This window comes from Patagioenas fasciata, chromosome 5 (genome assembly GCF_037038585.1).
Source record: "Patagioenas fasciata isolate bPatFas1 chromosome 5, bPatFas1.hap1, whole genome shotgun sequence".
NCBI classification, from domain to species: domain Eukaryota; kingdom Metazoa; phylum Chordata; class Aves; order Columbiformes; family Columbidae; genus Patagioenas; species Patagioenas fasciata.
Window position 1 is genome coordinate 44,898,062 of NC_092524.1, and position 13,730 is coordinate 44,911,791.

At 36.6% G+C, this 13,730-nt stretch overlaps 1 protein-coding gene across 5 annotated transcripts in view; it reads left to right on the top strand.

Annotated features, from left to right (window-relative positions):
* MIPOL1 (mirror-image polydactyly 1) overlaps window positions 1-13,730 on the top strand; it is a 195,728-nt gene that overhangs the window by 167,476 nt on the left and 14,522 nt on the right. For 4 of the 5 annotated variants that reach the window (XM_071809409.1, XM_065840036.2, XM_071809410.1 and 1 more), the window contains one exon: window positions 2,208-2,438. In XM_071809409.1, coding sequence (XP_071665510.1) covers window positions 2,208-2,438 — 231 coding nt within the window. Of the gene's footprint in view, window positions 1-2,207; window positions 2,439-13,730 lie in introns of those variants that run through there. The other variant, XR_011739387.1, reaches the window with a different exon arrangement.

Below are 13,730 nucleotides of genomic sequence, written 5' to 3' on the forward strand. Positions count from 1 at the left end.
ATCTTTTACTTATCAGGGATCCATATATTCACTGAATAGTTCAGATTCTCATCTATTTTTTTTTTCTTTTAATCTTGTGCCAAGTGTTTAAGAAGTGGGCAGCAGTGGTATTTCGGTAACCAGCTTTCAGCATTGTTTGCATACCTTTGTATTTTTCCATGGTGATCAATGCTTGACCATAGTGGAACTTCAGTCAGTAAATTTTATCAACTGTTGAAGTAATTTTATTTTTAATGAGTCTGTTCCAGGGATTTTATTGTCCCTTTATAAATATTTATATTTTCAATATGTCTTCATTTAATTGAAAAGGTTCTTCACATTGTTTTCAGACTACTGCAGGTAGTAGGCGTAATGATATACCAACACTCTGACCTTTTAGCTTCTGGATTTCTGTTAGTTCATCCATATTTTGCTTGTCGATGTATATTATATTTTAGCTTGTATATGATTTTCCTCTATGGGCTGTCAGAATGAAGGGTGTTTTCCACACAAACACCTTAGTAAACTTGAAAGGAAGAAAATACGCTATCGCATACTAGCAGCTGTCATGCAGACTGTGTCTTGAGTCTTGCAATCAGTCTGCACTGCTACTAGAAATCCACACTGAAGTAATGTTTGATACTTGCATGGTCATCAGGCAGAGGAATGGTCTCAAGTCATATTCATCAATACGGCAACAGCTTCTGATATTCATGAAGTTGTTTTGAAATTACTTCAACTATTTTTATAAAAACACTGCTCATTATGATATCCTGTTGCCATCACTTTTGTTGTTAATGTCTTCCATGAATTTCTTCTACTACCAGTGTCCTTTTCCAATGGTGTAAAATTCACCAATGAATTATGGCTGTGAAGAGATGGGAAGCAATCGTTGCTAATTCCACAAAGAACTTGCTGGTGCAGGCTCCTCAACTAATAATTAGCTATTAACGTGATTTCTACCACCGCACCTTAATAACTTGAGCAACTGGCTACCTACTAATTTCCTTGGGAAATAATTCCACAGTCAACAGACTTAATTGAGAATTTTTTACCTGATGTACCATCTTCTTCTTTATTCTGCTTTTTTTCAACTTCTTGTTATTTATCTGTCTCATATTTTTGCTTTTGCTTATTTTCCACACCTACTGTTAGCTGATCCAGGCATATTTGTTGCTTTTTCCTTCCTGAATCTATTGCCTTAAGACCCTGTTCAATTTTGGTTTAAATTTCTGGTCTTCCTTTGATTTGTCCAATATTTTCTGGCATGGAAGTACAAAGCATGTAGTACTGTGTTCTGGTTTGTACAATGAAAGAGTATTATTTTTGTGCTCTATGATTTAGTATCTCTATGACTGTACCTCAATATCATGTATGAAACTGAATGGGTTGAATATCAATCCATGGCACTTCAGTGTGAAACAGATGAGAAGCATGTCTACTTTCTGCCTGAGTGAAACCAAAACACTGGGTCGGAAAGGACTTTGCAAGACATTATGGTGGACAACACTATAGATATTGAAATGTCCTGTGATAAAACCAGGATGCTCTACTACAGAGAGACTATTGAAGACACAGTGTATTCTAGTATGAGTGTTACTACCTTATTTATACCAGCATCAAGAAATATTTTAAGTTTTCTCTCACAAAAATATTGACCAAGGACCTTTAGAATTGGTTAGCATGTGTGAAACATTCATATTTCTAAGTAATGTTGCTGATTTAATGCTTTTCATTTTTGCATTGTAACATTTTTATGCCTTTCATTATATTGAAAAACCTGCAATTTTGTAAATAAACCCCCTCTAGTTGGTGAGTCTGCTTGCTGAAAGAGGGTCCTGTGTAACACAAGTTAGTAACACATCAGTAACTCACAGTGGTTAATTCAAATTCATGTAAATCACACTGACAACTTTTGCTGCAGCTCAAAGGTGATCAGGAAGATGCTACAACTGAAAAATACTGCCTTTTAAGTTTTGTTTAACAGGTTTTTGACTTTTTAAAATTCTGATAGCTGTTATATACTTCTAGAAGACCCATGTGGAAATGGGATGATCTTTTTGTTCTCTGTTACTTTTGAAATAAAATGTGTTTTGGTATTAGTGCACGTGGATCCATATATGATCATTATGATCATATTAAAAATATTAATTGAACTGAGTGTAGTATTCTTACAGCTCAACCTTAGACTGAAACTTAATAACATATATATATTTTTTTTTTCCCAGCTTATACAAATCTTTGTCTGAAGGAATGAGTCTGAAGGACCAGCATAGCTGTGTGTTTGGTACTTCTGAGGGTGGACTGCAAGGCAGAGAGGATGTTGTGACCCTTACCTATGGCCAGATTGAAGATCTGGCAGCTCAGCTGCAGCAAGCTCGGTCAGAGCAAAGGGACACAGAGCTGAAGCTCCATAAAGCCCTGGAGGCTTCACAGGAGGCCAATGAAAAAGTTCAGAAGTAAGTCACTTGCCTTCTCTTAAGAAAAACTGCAGTTGAAAACCAAATTAATGTTGTTTCTTCTGGTATTTTGTCTATGACTGAAAGTGTGGCAGTACTCAGGAAAGTTCCTTTAAAATGATTCCTTCTTTGTCAGCCATTCAGCTCATTATTTACTCAGTGTGAAGCTGATAATTTTACGTTTTAAAGTATTACGCAATTCAGTGTGCCTGTCATTACTGTTATGGAAACTGCTTTCTACATGTGCAAGGCACAGAGAAAGTTTCCATCTCCTATGAATGGTTTCCACTGTCTTTTTACCTCATGGCAATCCTGTGGCAACAGAATATTTGCCTTTATAATTGCATAGTAGAATATTAAGGTTCTCATTTTTGGTCTGTTACACAGCTGGCAAGTTTCATGCCAAGGTAAATGCTGATGGAGTTGTTTAGGGGTGGCTTCAAAAATTTCACTGAAACCAACTGGAAAACTCTGAGTTGGTGAATGGGGATTGTATTCTCTTTCCCATCATAAGATTCCCTTTTAAAAAGTTACTGAGCTCCAAAACCTGAAGTTCATCTCTCCTGAAGTCTTTATTGTCATGATTGTTATTACTGTCACCTAAGCCTTTGAAAGTCTGGTTGCTGGGACATAGGCAAACGTGTAGGCAAAGCCCCTTCACAGTCTGGCATTTCTCATCTCTGCATTACATTCATCAGCTGCCAGATACTCCTCTCGGACCCTTCCAAGGTGGTTGATGCTGAACTAATGCAAATTTTCCTGTAAGTCCATATTTGTCTTTAACTTAAATGTCTGCAGCATATTTCCAGAGTAGCCAGGAATTGGTTTATGATATGTTGCAAGAACCTAACAACAGTTCTTCCTATTTAAAAAAAATACAGTCTGAGTTCTCCTATTAAAACATATATTTTTATAGATAAAATACATATAAAATAATTTTATTATTTTTATTATTAATTATCTTAGTATTTTATTAAATATAAAATATAATATAAATACTAGTATCTATTATATTTTAATTTATTTGTAACTACGTAAAATATACTTAAGATAGCTATGTATATATGAAAATACGTATTTCAAATCATCTCTTTAAAACCTCCAGTGTTTGTTTGAGAATCATTCAAATCTTTATTCTGAACACTTAGGTGTATATGAAACTTCAGCAGGTGCATACTTGATTAAAAAAAAGCTATGAAAAATAATTACAGCACATTAAAGAGAATATTGACTAAACCTTTTTGTGCATTGTTTAAAGTTGTTATTTTATTTCATTTCTTTAATTTATAAATATCTCCTAACCACAGATATTTAAGTGAAGATATTGAGTTTCTTGGGTTTTGGTTTTGTTTTTTTTAGTGAAACAGTCTTATTTAATCTCATGTAAGCAGGGTGGCTAGAGTAGAAGTACAGCCACAACCTGAATTAAAGTGTTGGTCATGCACTATTCTAGTGAAAAGGATTTACACAATTTAACATGCTACTCTACTTGGGAAAATTTTGGTCAGGTTAGTTTTCATTATTGCTAAGATCAGACCATTGAGCCTATAGCAAAATTAAACAATTGGGTGAAGTCTTTTGATGACAATAGCGTGCCCTTTCTACCAAGAAACTGTGGAAATGCTCTGTGCATCTTCCCAGCACCCAGAGTCATCCACCCCCATCTTATAATTCAACCTGCAAACAGATTAAGCAGCTGAGTTTGTGGAAAGTGTGTTTACTTTGAGCTAAGAACCCTTGTGTGACACTATAGAGATTCCTCTGACACCTCTGGGAGAGCTACACAGACAGTTCGTACTCATCAGCAGGGAAACCAGGCTGAGAATTCCCAATTTCTTTGTAACCTCAACCGCTCCATACAAATCAGTGTTTGGCAATTAGGCAGGAACTCATTTGTTAGCTTAGCTTTTTATTTCAAAGATGTAGGATGTTCTACATTTCGAAAAGGGAACTGACAATTTATAAACTTATTGATGGAAAAGCTTCTTGATATTAATTACAATAGTATTAATTATTAGCACTGTCTTAAGAGGATGTTGATTGTGATTTAAAATGTGATACTACAATTCATAGCCTAAATAGGGTTCTAAAACATCTGTTTTCTTGACTTCTTTCAAATGCTCAAGTAAAACTGAATTCTGACATACGAGCAAAGTATTTTCATCAGCTATATAAAGTATTTCCTCAGTATTATTAAGTAAAATACCTGAGTAATATAGCAACAGTTAAAAATCAGAAGAGGAAAATAATTATGAGCTTAATTAAGAATATAATTATAATAATTAAAATAATGTTTAAAAAGGTTGTATTTTGTATCTTCATACCACATAATTTACTGGTGTTCACTATGCCTTTGATAATCTGTTCTCTGGCAACACTAAAGAATTTTTAATATTCTTAAAAACTTCAGGGTTTGCATTCAGCATCATATACAGAGCTTGAAATAGAGCTGTAATTTCTCCACAGCATTGCCATCATGTCAGCCGTTTGTGTACCCACCTGCAGTTGTTGCTTTCTAAATGAGAGATCCAAGTCAGAATAGTGGTCCTGTGTTTTCCGTGAGGACACAAAGCATCTAAAAAATTTCTGGATTCTCTCCCACATGAAACAGCAGCTGTGAACCAGAAGGGGGATATATTGGAATCTGCTTATAGAGAACTTGGATATAGTAAAATTCTGTTTATATGGAGGGAGGATGAAATCTCACAAAGGCTCACTGCAGTGTGAGATAGGAATTGTGACTGTGTGTTCTTGCCTGTGAAGATGATTCGCCATCCTGTGTGAAACAGAAAATGACATTGTTCAGGGCATGATCACACGGATTTTAAAGCATTTGTTTGAATCTATTTTGATTTTGAAACACTAACAAAATGCACATTAGACTTTTAAGAGAGTTCTATTCTAGTTTATAAAGCGAATACACATTTTAACTGTGTGGTGTATGTAAATAAATACATGTATGCACACACACAACACAGGACATATTTATTCAACAGGAAATTAATAAGATCTGCAAGATATTTAATATTTTAACCTATACTCTCTAGAATGGCTATGACTGTAATTTTCAATATTTAATTAATGTTTCTAATTCATGGTTACAAACAAAGAATTATGACAGCAGTGAAGAATTTCCCGGGAGTGTTGGCTCAACGCCACAGGCCCCCTGCAAGTTTGTCCTGCCTGAGAAGCCAGGAGCCAGCTGGTGCAGCCCCATCAGGGAAATGGGGCTGACCTGGAGAAGGTGCCTGGAAAAGCCTATGAATTAATTAATGCCTCTGCCAGCAGAGGAAGCAAAACATTTTAAAACTGTCCTTCCTGCTGGAACCTCTGGGATTGAGTGATGTCAATGAGATCAGAGGAGGTTCTAAAGTAATACCAAATCAATATTAGCCAATTATCAGTAAAGGCTGAGGCCACTTTTGATGTGTTTTCTCCAGGAAATGTTCTGGTTTTCTGCAACAGCTTTGGAGCTGGAGTGAATTTTAATGCAATTTGTCTATTGAGGGCTTCTATTTTTTCTCACGATCAAATGATTCTAGCTCAGTAAAGCGTAGTTTTCTGGGTGGGAGCACAGTCACACTTGCACACTCATGCAGCTGTGTAAGGTGGCAGCGGAGGGTGCGCGTGTAGAATTTCTGTGTAATCCTCTAAAAGTAAACACAAAGCCACGAAGTAATGGTGAGATGCTAAAATATACAGGTATGAAAATAAGCATAAATGGTGAGAAATGTGCTGCTTGTGGGCTGCATCAAGGTAGTTCTTACTATGAACAAAGCAAATATGTAGGTGATGTAAAACAGAAATTCTTACTTCATTTGTCCTTAACTGTTTATTAAAGACACCTTTTCTTTTGACTGGATTTTTTTTTCTTTTAAGAAAGAAGTCAGGAGAATTACAGATTTGCATAAAATACTTCAGTGGATTGAAAACAAAAGAAAACTAAGCAATCTTCTTAATAAGCACATAGTTTTATCAAAGGAAATTGCCATCTCTCATAAAAGAAATACTACCCTTAATAACATTAGATTTACCTCTTAAGATGTGATTTTTCAGCCACCTAACTTTAATTGTTACTGAAATACACCCTTTTTTGAGTAGTTCTGGATTTCTGTCCAGCATTTCTGAACGTGCTTTCTCTGCTTTTGTAGTTGCTCACTTAGGTTTGATCTTTAACTGATGCTGATAAATAAGTCAGTCAATGACACAACAAAACCAAACAGTTCTTACCAGTATTTGACACAGTTGAAAAGAATACAAGAATAAAAAGAAATAAGAAGGACCAAGCATTTATTAAGTGGTTAGAGTCCCCCTTTTCTGTAAGTAAAACTCATCTGCCTTCCAAGTACGGGAGCTGTGTGTGTTTCACATCAACGTCCAAGATGTTCTCCAGTGCTGGCTGGAGGACCTAATCTTTCCCAGAATGATCCGAGCAACACAGTTCAAGAACAAGAATGAATATTTGAATAATCGCACCACAATGTGAGGTGACCCTCCGACAGGGGACTGACCAGATACACATATGGATTTTGGGATGACGCTGTGATGCTCTTTTTTAACACAGCTGTGAGAAGAATGTGGCTAAGACCCAGTAGTCTTTCTGGAGTATAACTGGCAAAGGAAACCATGAGGAGAAGAGAATTTAACACATGGGTGTAAGAGAGTCCGCTTCATTGATGCGATCTGAGGGGAATGTCTAATGACTGGAAGAATCAAACTTGGCAATGAAAACACAAAGCTCTTTTCATCAATTCAAAGGCAAACTCTAAAGCTGCAGATGGTTACCTCCAGCCTTGCCTATTCAGTGCGGGGTTGTGTAAAATGGCACTTTGGTGAATACTAATAGATCAAAACAAAGATTTAATAACATAAAGATGTGGTGTTCATTTTTTAAATGAGGATACAGGTCAGTGTCTCAGAAAGAGTGAAATAAGTATCTTTATGTACAGGTCTAAAGTCCCTGGAGATTTTTAACTGCAAACATGATATCTTTAGTGTGTAGATTGTATTCAGTACAGCACAGCTATTCAAGGGAACAGACTAAAAGCAAGATTTCTGAATTATTGTACAAACTGAGCCTCTTTGCAACATGCAAATGTTGTCAACTACTTATCTCCCTTTTAAAATCATACCTACATATATTTAGTTGAAGTATACATTGTAGCTTGTATGCTTTCAGTCACTCCTTGTAGATAAGAATGGAGCTAGTTAATTAGAATTTGCAGGCAGAAGCACTACACAAAAGAAACAAGTTTTGCATTCACTGAGACTTAAACCTATTTGTTTTGGAGGAACCACCAAATGTCACGTAACTCGCCTGGCTTTATTTAAAATTTTAGAGATACATTTCTTTAATTTTCATATTTCAAAACAATAAATGCAATTTAACGTCATACTTTATTGAGGTGTTAAATTTAAATGTTCAGACTTCCCTGCTAAAACTGGGCTGCGCTTTTTTTTACTGTATTCTGCTGAATGTCAGATCAGCACATTAGCTACAGGAGGCTAGGAGTACAGCTTCAGAGATACTCATAGTTTCAGTGATTTGTGTCAGTTAATAATTTAGCAGATGTCAAAAGTTATTTTGATTTAATGAAAACCGCTGTGCTGCCTGGTGCTGTGAAGTTCTGCTGGGATTGAATAGTTGGTAATCTTTTAATATCCTATAGAGAGCAATTTAATTGGTGCTGGCATTTTGAAATGTAAAGTAAGTTCTGATGACTTGTTGAAGAATGTAGATGTGGAGCTAGTTTCTTACTTACAGCAAACTGGCTTTGCTATGTCGCACTGAGTTGCATTAATTTGTCCCAGTTAAGGATGTGACCTGTAGTTTACTAAGAAACAGAAGCTGGTGGGTACGTTCAAAAGATGAGCGAGTGAGGGCAAAGTGCTAAGAATCTTTTACTCACTATAGCAAGCTACAGAAGTCAGTGGTTATGAGAGTTTGTACAGAAAGAAATGGGGAACTGAGGAAGACAACTCTTATAGCAGTCTAAGATAACCATGAAAATTAGCAATAGTTCTGGACTTTCAGAACTGCATAAAAATTATTAAAGGAAATTCAACATGGAAAAAACTGCTTGATGAGGACTGATGTGTTGGCTGCCTCATGCAATGATTAAAAGCAGATTATAAGCTCCATGGGGCCCATAAGAGATACACAGTCTCCACAGGCAGGGTTTTATGGTGTTTAGGAAACCCAAACTAGCCAGATGGAAGATTCCCAGACACGCAAAACTACCACATACCCCAAAGAATTCTGCACAGTGCAGCAGAGCTGATGCAAAATTTCTTTGGCGTGCACGACATGAATAAGAACATGAGAAAGTCTAAAACAAAATCTAGTAACAATCACATCGTATCATGTGAAAATATTGCCATTAACTAGGGTAGCAATAACAGGCAGTGTGAACTTTTTGGTTTAGGGGCAACAGGCTTGGAAGTAGCCCACTTTAGGAATTTAGTGAGGAATTAACAGTAATTGAAATGTGTGAATAAACGTGTGTGATCTAACTGAAAGCAGTACATAGTAGGGTCAGAATTTATTTAAATGCTTGGAATTCTGTGCTAACGCCAGTGACTCCTCTCAGAAAAATTCCCGTCAGGTTGTACTAATATGCATGGTGAAATGATTAATTAAAAAGCCTTGTAGTTACCTGTTTGTTGTAATAAAAGAATTGAGTAAGCCAGTGAGGTTATGTGCAGACTCCGAGAAATTCAACATGTGGAGTGTAATCAGTTTTCTGGGTCTGGAGGAAATAAAATATTGAACTAGTATTCAAAGCCAAGGTGAGCTGAATAAATTCAGTCACTGGTGGCATATTCTCTGGACTGTTGTACGTATACTGCATTTCTGTATCACTAGGCACCACTAGCCTTGGTAAGGCTAACTTATTATTCATGCTGTACAAAAGGGAATATATCACTTTTGCAAAGCTGTAATGTAATGTATTTTCTGCATTGGATTATATGATTTCTGTTGGATGATGATTCACTTGTCAATTTTTGAATTGTGTAATCCATGTTACAGCCCAAGTAAAATTTTCAGGCCGTGATGAAGGGAACGTTTGATTAGTACCACTGATACTGATAACTTCCAGGCCCAAATAAGGGAGGACTTGAGTTAGCATAAGCAGGAAACTTCTGACTGAAAAAAATACAAAACAGCTGACTTTTTGTCTTTTCTGCCTGTATTCCTTGGAGACCCAAATGGAGAAGCAGGTGCTGAACCAGAGTGATGCGTGCTGGTTGCACTGAGACCCACGCAAAGCAGTGTGACCTCAGACATTTTCCTTCAAAAGCTTCCTTGGCATCCGTGTCCTACTGCCCCAGTTTTCTAAATGGAGCAAGACACAAATTGAGTGCCTGAGATTTTTTTTTTTTTAAAAAAAGCCTATTTTAGGAGCACCCTTCTTCTTATACTAGTTGTTGCAAATCCCATCCCAAGATGCCGCCATGCTCTCTGTGCAATCTGGAGAAGGAATGCACCAGTGCAGAACACACATGGAGCTGCAGATCCCATTCTCAGTACCAGAGTCCTGAAGGACAGGTTTGGTGATGTTCAGAATTACTGTAACTGAGACCCACTGTAGTACCAATGATTCATAGTATCCCGTGACATCCCATTTTCATTTTAAGACAACCCTTAATAGAGCCATTTGTAGTATGAGTACGAAAAGTATCATACAGTTATAATGTCTGATGTCGCCAGAGCAGATTATGGGATGTCATTCTCATGGATATTTTGGGTATCATAAATATAATGAGGCCTTTAGCATCTGATGGTTTATGATCAATGCCAGGATTGTTCTCAGTGATGTACTTAACAGAATGAAGACAAAAACTCCCAACCAAAGATGACTGATAAGCTTTTCCTGCATTCTTTGTTACCCATTGCCAGCGGGGAGTTTCACATGGGTGAAGAATGCAAAACTGAGCATACAGTCTAAGTCAAGTATTTATTTTCTTTGTGTAGCTGTGGTTTACATTTACTTAACCTCTGTAAATTGTGGATTGCAGTGTAGATATTGTTTTCTTAAAGTATGGGTAGTTACAATATAAACACAAATATTTATCATCATTTGAATATTTATCATCTCAGCCTTTCACGAAAATATAAGCAGTGCTGAAACTTCATTCTCTCAAACACTAAAATGCATTCTATGAAAGTCAAATGTTTTCAGAGTCAACATAATCACAGCATCCCAGTTTTTGACCTGTGTGTTCATTTACAGTTTGCTTATAGCTGCTTCACAGAGATGGAAGTTTGTAGATTACAACATGGTTTTATTGATTTATCAGTAGCAAAATACACTAAGTATACTCAGTAAACTGGATCAGCTAGCTCTTGGGCTTGTATTGTATAATACCAGCTTGTTGTGGAATACTTCAGAACAAAATCAGATGTTGGCATAGTTAACATCAATGGTGTAAACCAGACTTGCAAAGACTAATATTTAGTAAGACCAATAACACAAACAAATCAGATTTTGAAGTTGTTTGCCCAATAGGAAAAAGCATGCTGACACAGTATTTGTAAGCTTATAGTTAACTACTCTTTGACAAATTATTAAATAACTTTGAAAAGCAGATTGAGTGCTTCTTGAAGAACAGCAAGAAAACTTTTTCTGCCTTGCTTTCTTTTCCAGGATGATAAAACGAGTGTCACAGCAAATAATAATTTACTTTAATATTTTATATCCAAATAAAATAAGTCTATGGCGTTTACATTGCCGTTACTAAATAGTATTTGATTTGTTTGCAAGAGTCATTTATTTGTGGCTTGGCTGAAGGAATAAAAATAAATTTGTGGTTCTTTCTGTTAATACTCATACTGTTTCTTAACATATGCAAAAGATTGAATGCTGTAAATGTATGTGCAGAAGCTCAACAAGAAACCCCAGACTTTCTGAAGCTTCTGAATTACGCATAATCTTTTAGAGAATTACTGGAACAGTTCTTTACAGCAACAAATAGCAATAACTGCCTAGGCCAGCAAAGTATTTAATTTTAAGCACACTTGAAATTATTTAAATTTTTCCACTGCTTAAAATTAAAATTACCATTACTGAAGCATGGGCTAGTTCTCTGAGGAAAAAATTACAGTTCATGTTTCTAATTTAATAGTCATTAATTAATAACCAGAGTTTTCTGTTCTCCTTTTTTTAAGGAGATTTTGTAGAAATGCAGCATCAATTGTTTTTGTGAGACCTAAGAACAGCATTAGCATCATCATTGTCACTTTTTTATTGGCAAGTTCCTCAGCCTTCCTGTTCTATGTTTTAGCTGTACGAGATGTGGGCATAAAGATACAGATCTAAACACTGAGTTGTTGGAAGGCATAAATCTTTAGGATGAAATTTTATCATTTCAGCTTCACATTATGAGTTTTTTGCCCACAGAAAGTATCAGAATTCATCCTTTGAATGGAAGACACTGCAGGTATTAGAGATGTGTATAATAAAATTACCAGGTTTAGCACTTTGTGCCTCATCATATATCCACTTCTATCACCTCAATCTTTCATTTGATAAGATAATCATATGAATTATTTGGAGGATGTAAGTGATGCACATCTACATATCATAAAAAGGATATTTAAGTTGTGAACTCAACACAAAAGACATTTCACAGTTCTCCAATTTTAAACATTGAGAAAATATTTTACAAATTTTAATAATTCCATGACTCTTGATGTAAATCTGAAATGTTATACTTTCAGCAGCAGAAATTAAAAAGTTTTACTCCTACAATAAGTACCATTCATGTCAACACCATGCAGAATTGCCACCAAGACCTGGGTGTGCAGGCTCACCAGTTCAGAAGAATTAAAGCTGTCCTCAAAATGGGCTGAGGGTCCTTGACTTCTCTCCTGAGTCAGCCTTGCTCAGGAATTCAATCACCTCCCAGGAGCAGGAGGAGAAGCCCATTCCCAGTTGGACATCAGGAACATGGAGCAAAATGGGCCCAGAAGGCCAGTGAAAAAAAAATCTCATGTGAATTGTCTTGCTAGAATGGTACAGAAGACAGTTGGAGACAGTCTGTCTGCCGGCTACTAGAGAAAGGTTACTGAAGCTTAGAAGTGGGAAGGCTTGCTTTTACCTTAATGGCCTTAAATGGATGATAACTTAGTAAAAAGCCTATGAAGTATTTTAAGGAGCACTACACGTGTAGAAGACACTTTTGTCTGTGATGCTACGTCTCAACTCGTATTTTAAAACCGCTTTTTTGTGTACAGATAAGCAGTGAGGCTTCATTTCTGTTTTTGTCCGTGCATAGGGGACCCCATCACAACATCACCGTAGTAGACAAGCTTCATGCTGATAACATCCATCTATAATATCTTGCAAACATTAAGAGAAGGAGAGGATTTTTTTGTTAGTCCACTACTGAGGGAAGACTGCTCTGATTTTCCCTATGAATACTTTTCAGAAGTATAACTGAGTGTGAGTCTCCCTGAAACCAGAAGAAATCTGTGGGCATCACTGGATTGCACTGGAAGGGTGGGAAGTTCATCTACCAGTCTGAGCCCATTATGAAGGACTACAAGCCCATTATGAAGGACTACAAGCTCACAAGCAGGAGCTTAATTAAATTATTTCCTCTTATATCCAAACCCACTTCCACTGTTACTTAATCTTCCAGTGAAATCATAGAAATTGTTCCAGCTTGGGTGATATCACATCAGTTACTACAGGAAGGCAAATCTACTGAAATACATCAAACCTATGTAGAAACAATTATTTTTAATGTAAAGTGGAGGATTTGATTATGGTTTATAGGAGAGACTTTTCTCTCTACAAGCCCCAGATTACTCTTGCTTACAAGGGTGGAAACACCTCAGGGTGGGCAAACGTAACTGAGAGCTGCCCAGAGCCAGCAGGCCTGCATCAGGTTTTGTATAGTATTTGTGGAATCAAACTTGTGTTGTCTTTATTGTTTATGATATCAAGAGGAGTCTGCCAAAGTTATGCTTTGATGGGATGTACTTGGGAAACAACCTGAGTAGTACCTCAGCATTTGCAATTTTACAAACTCACTGTGGACAGACTTGACCACAACATGCCTGAAAGAGGTGGGACTGGCTCCAAATAGGCAGCTGAGAGGTTCAGACCTGGCCTTATAGGAAGGCTTGTTTGAAACATGTAGAAAGGTGCAGTGTGGTGGTTTCAGACTGATACTTTCAGAGTGTCTTAGTAACCTCATTCTCTACAGATCCTTAAATGTGTATCGATCTGCTGGTGCTGCATTTCATGAGGAATCCTGTCTGTTTGTTTTGGGCAGGTTTGAAAT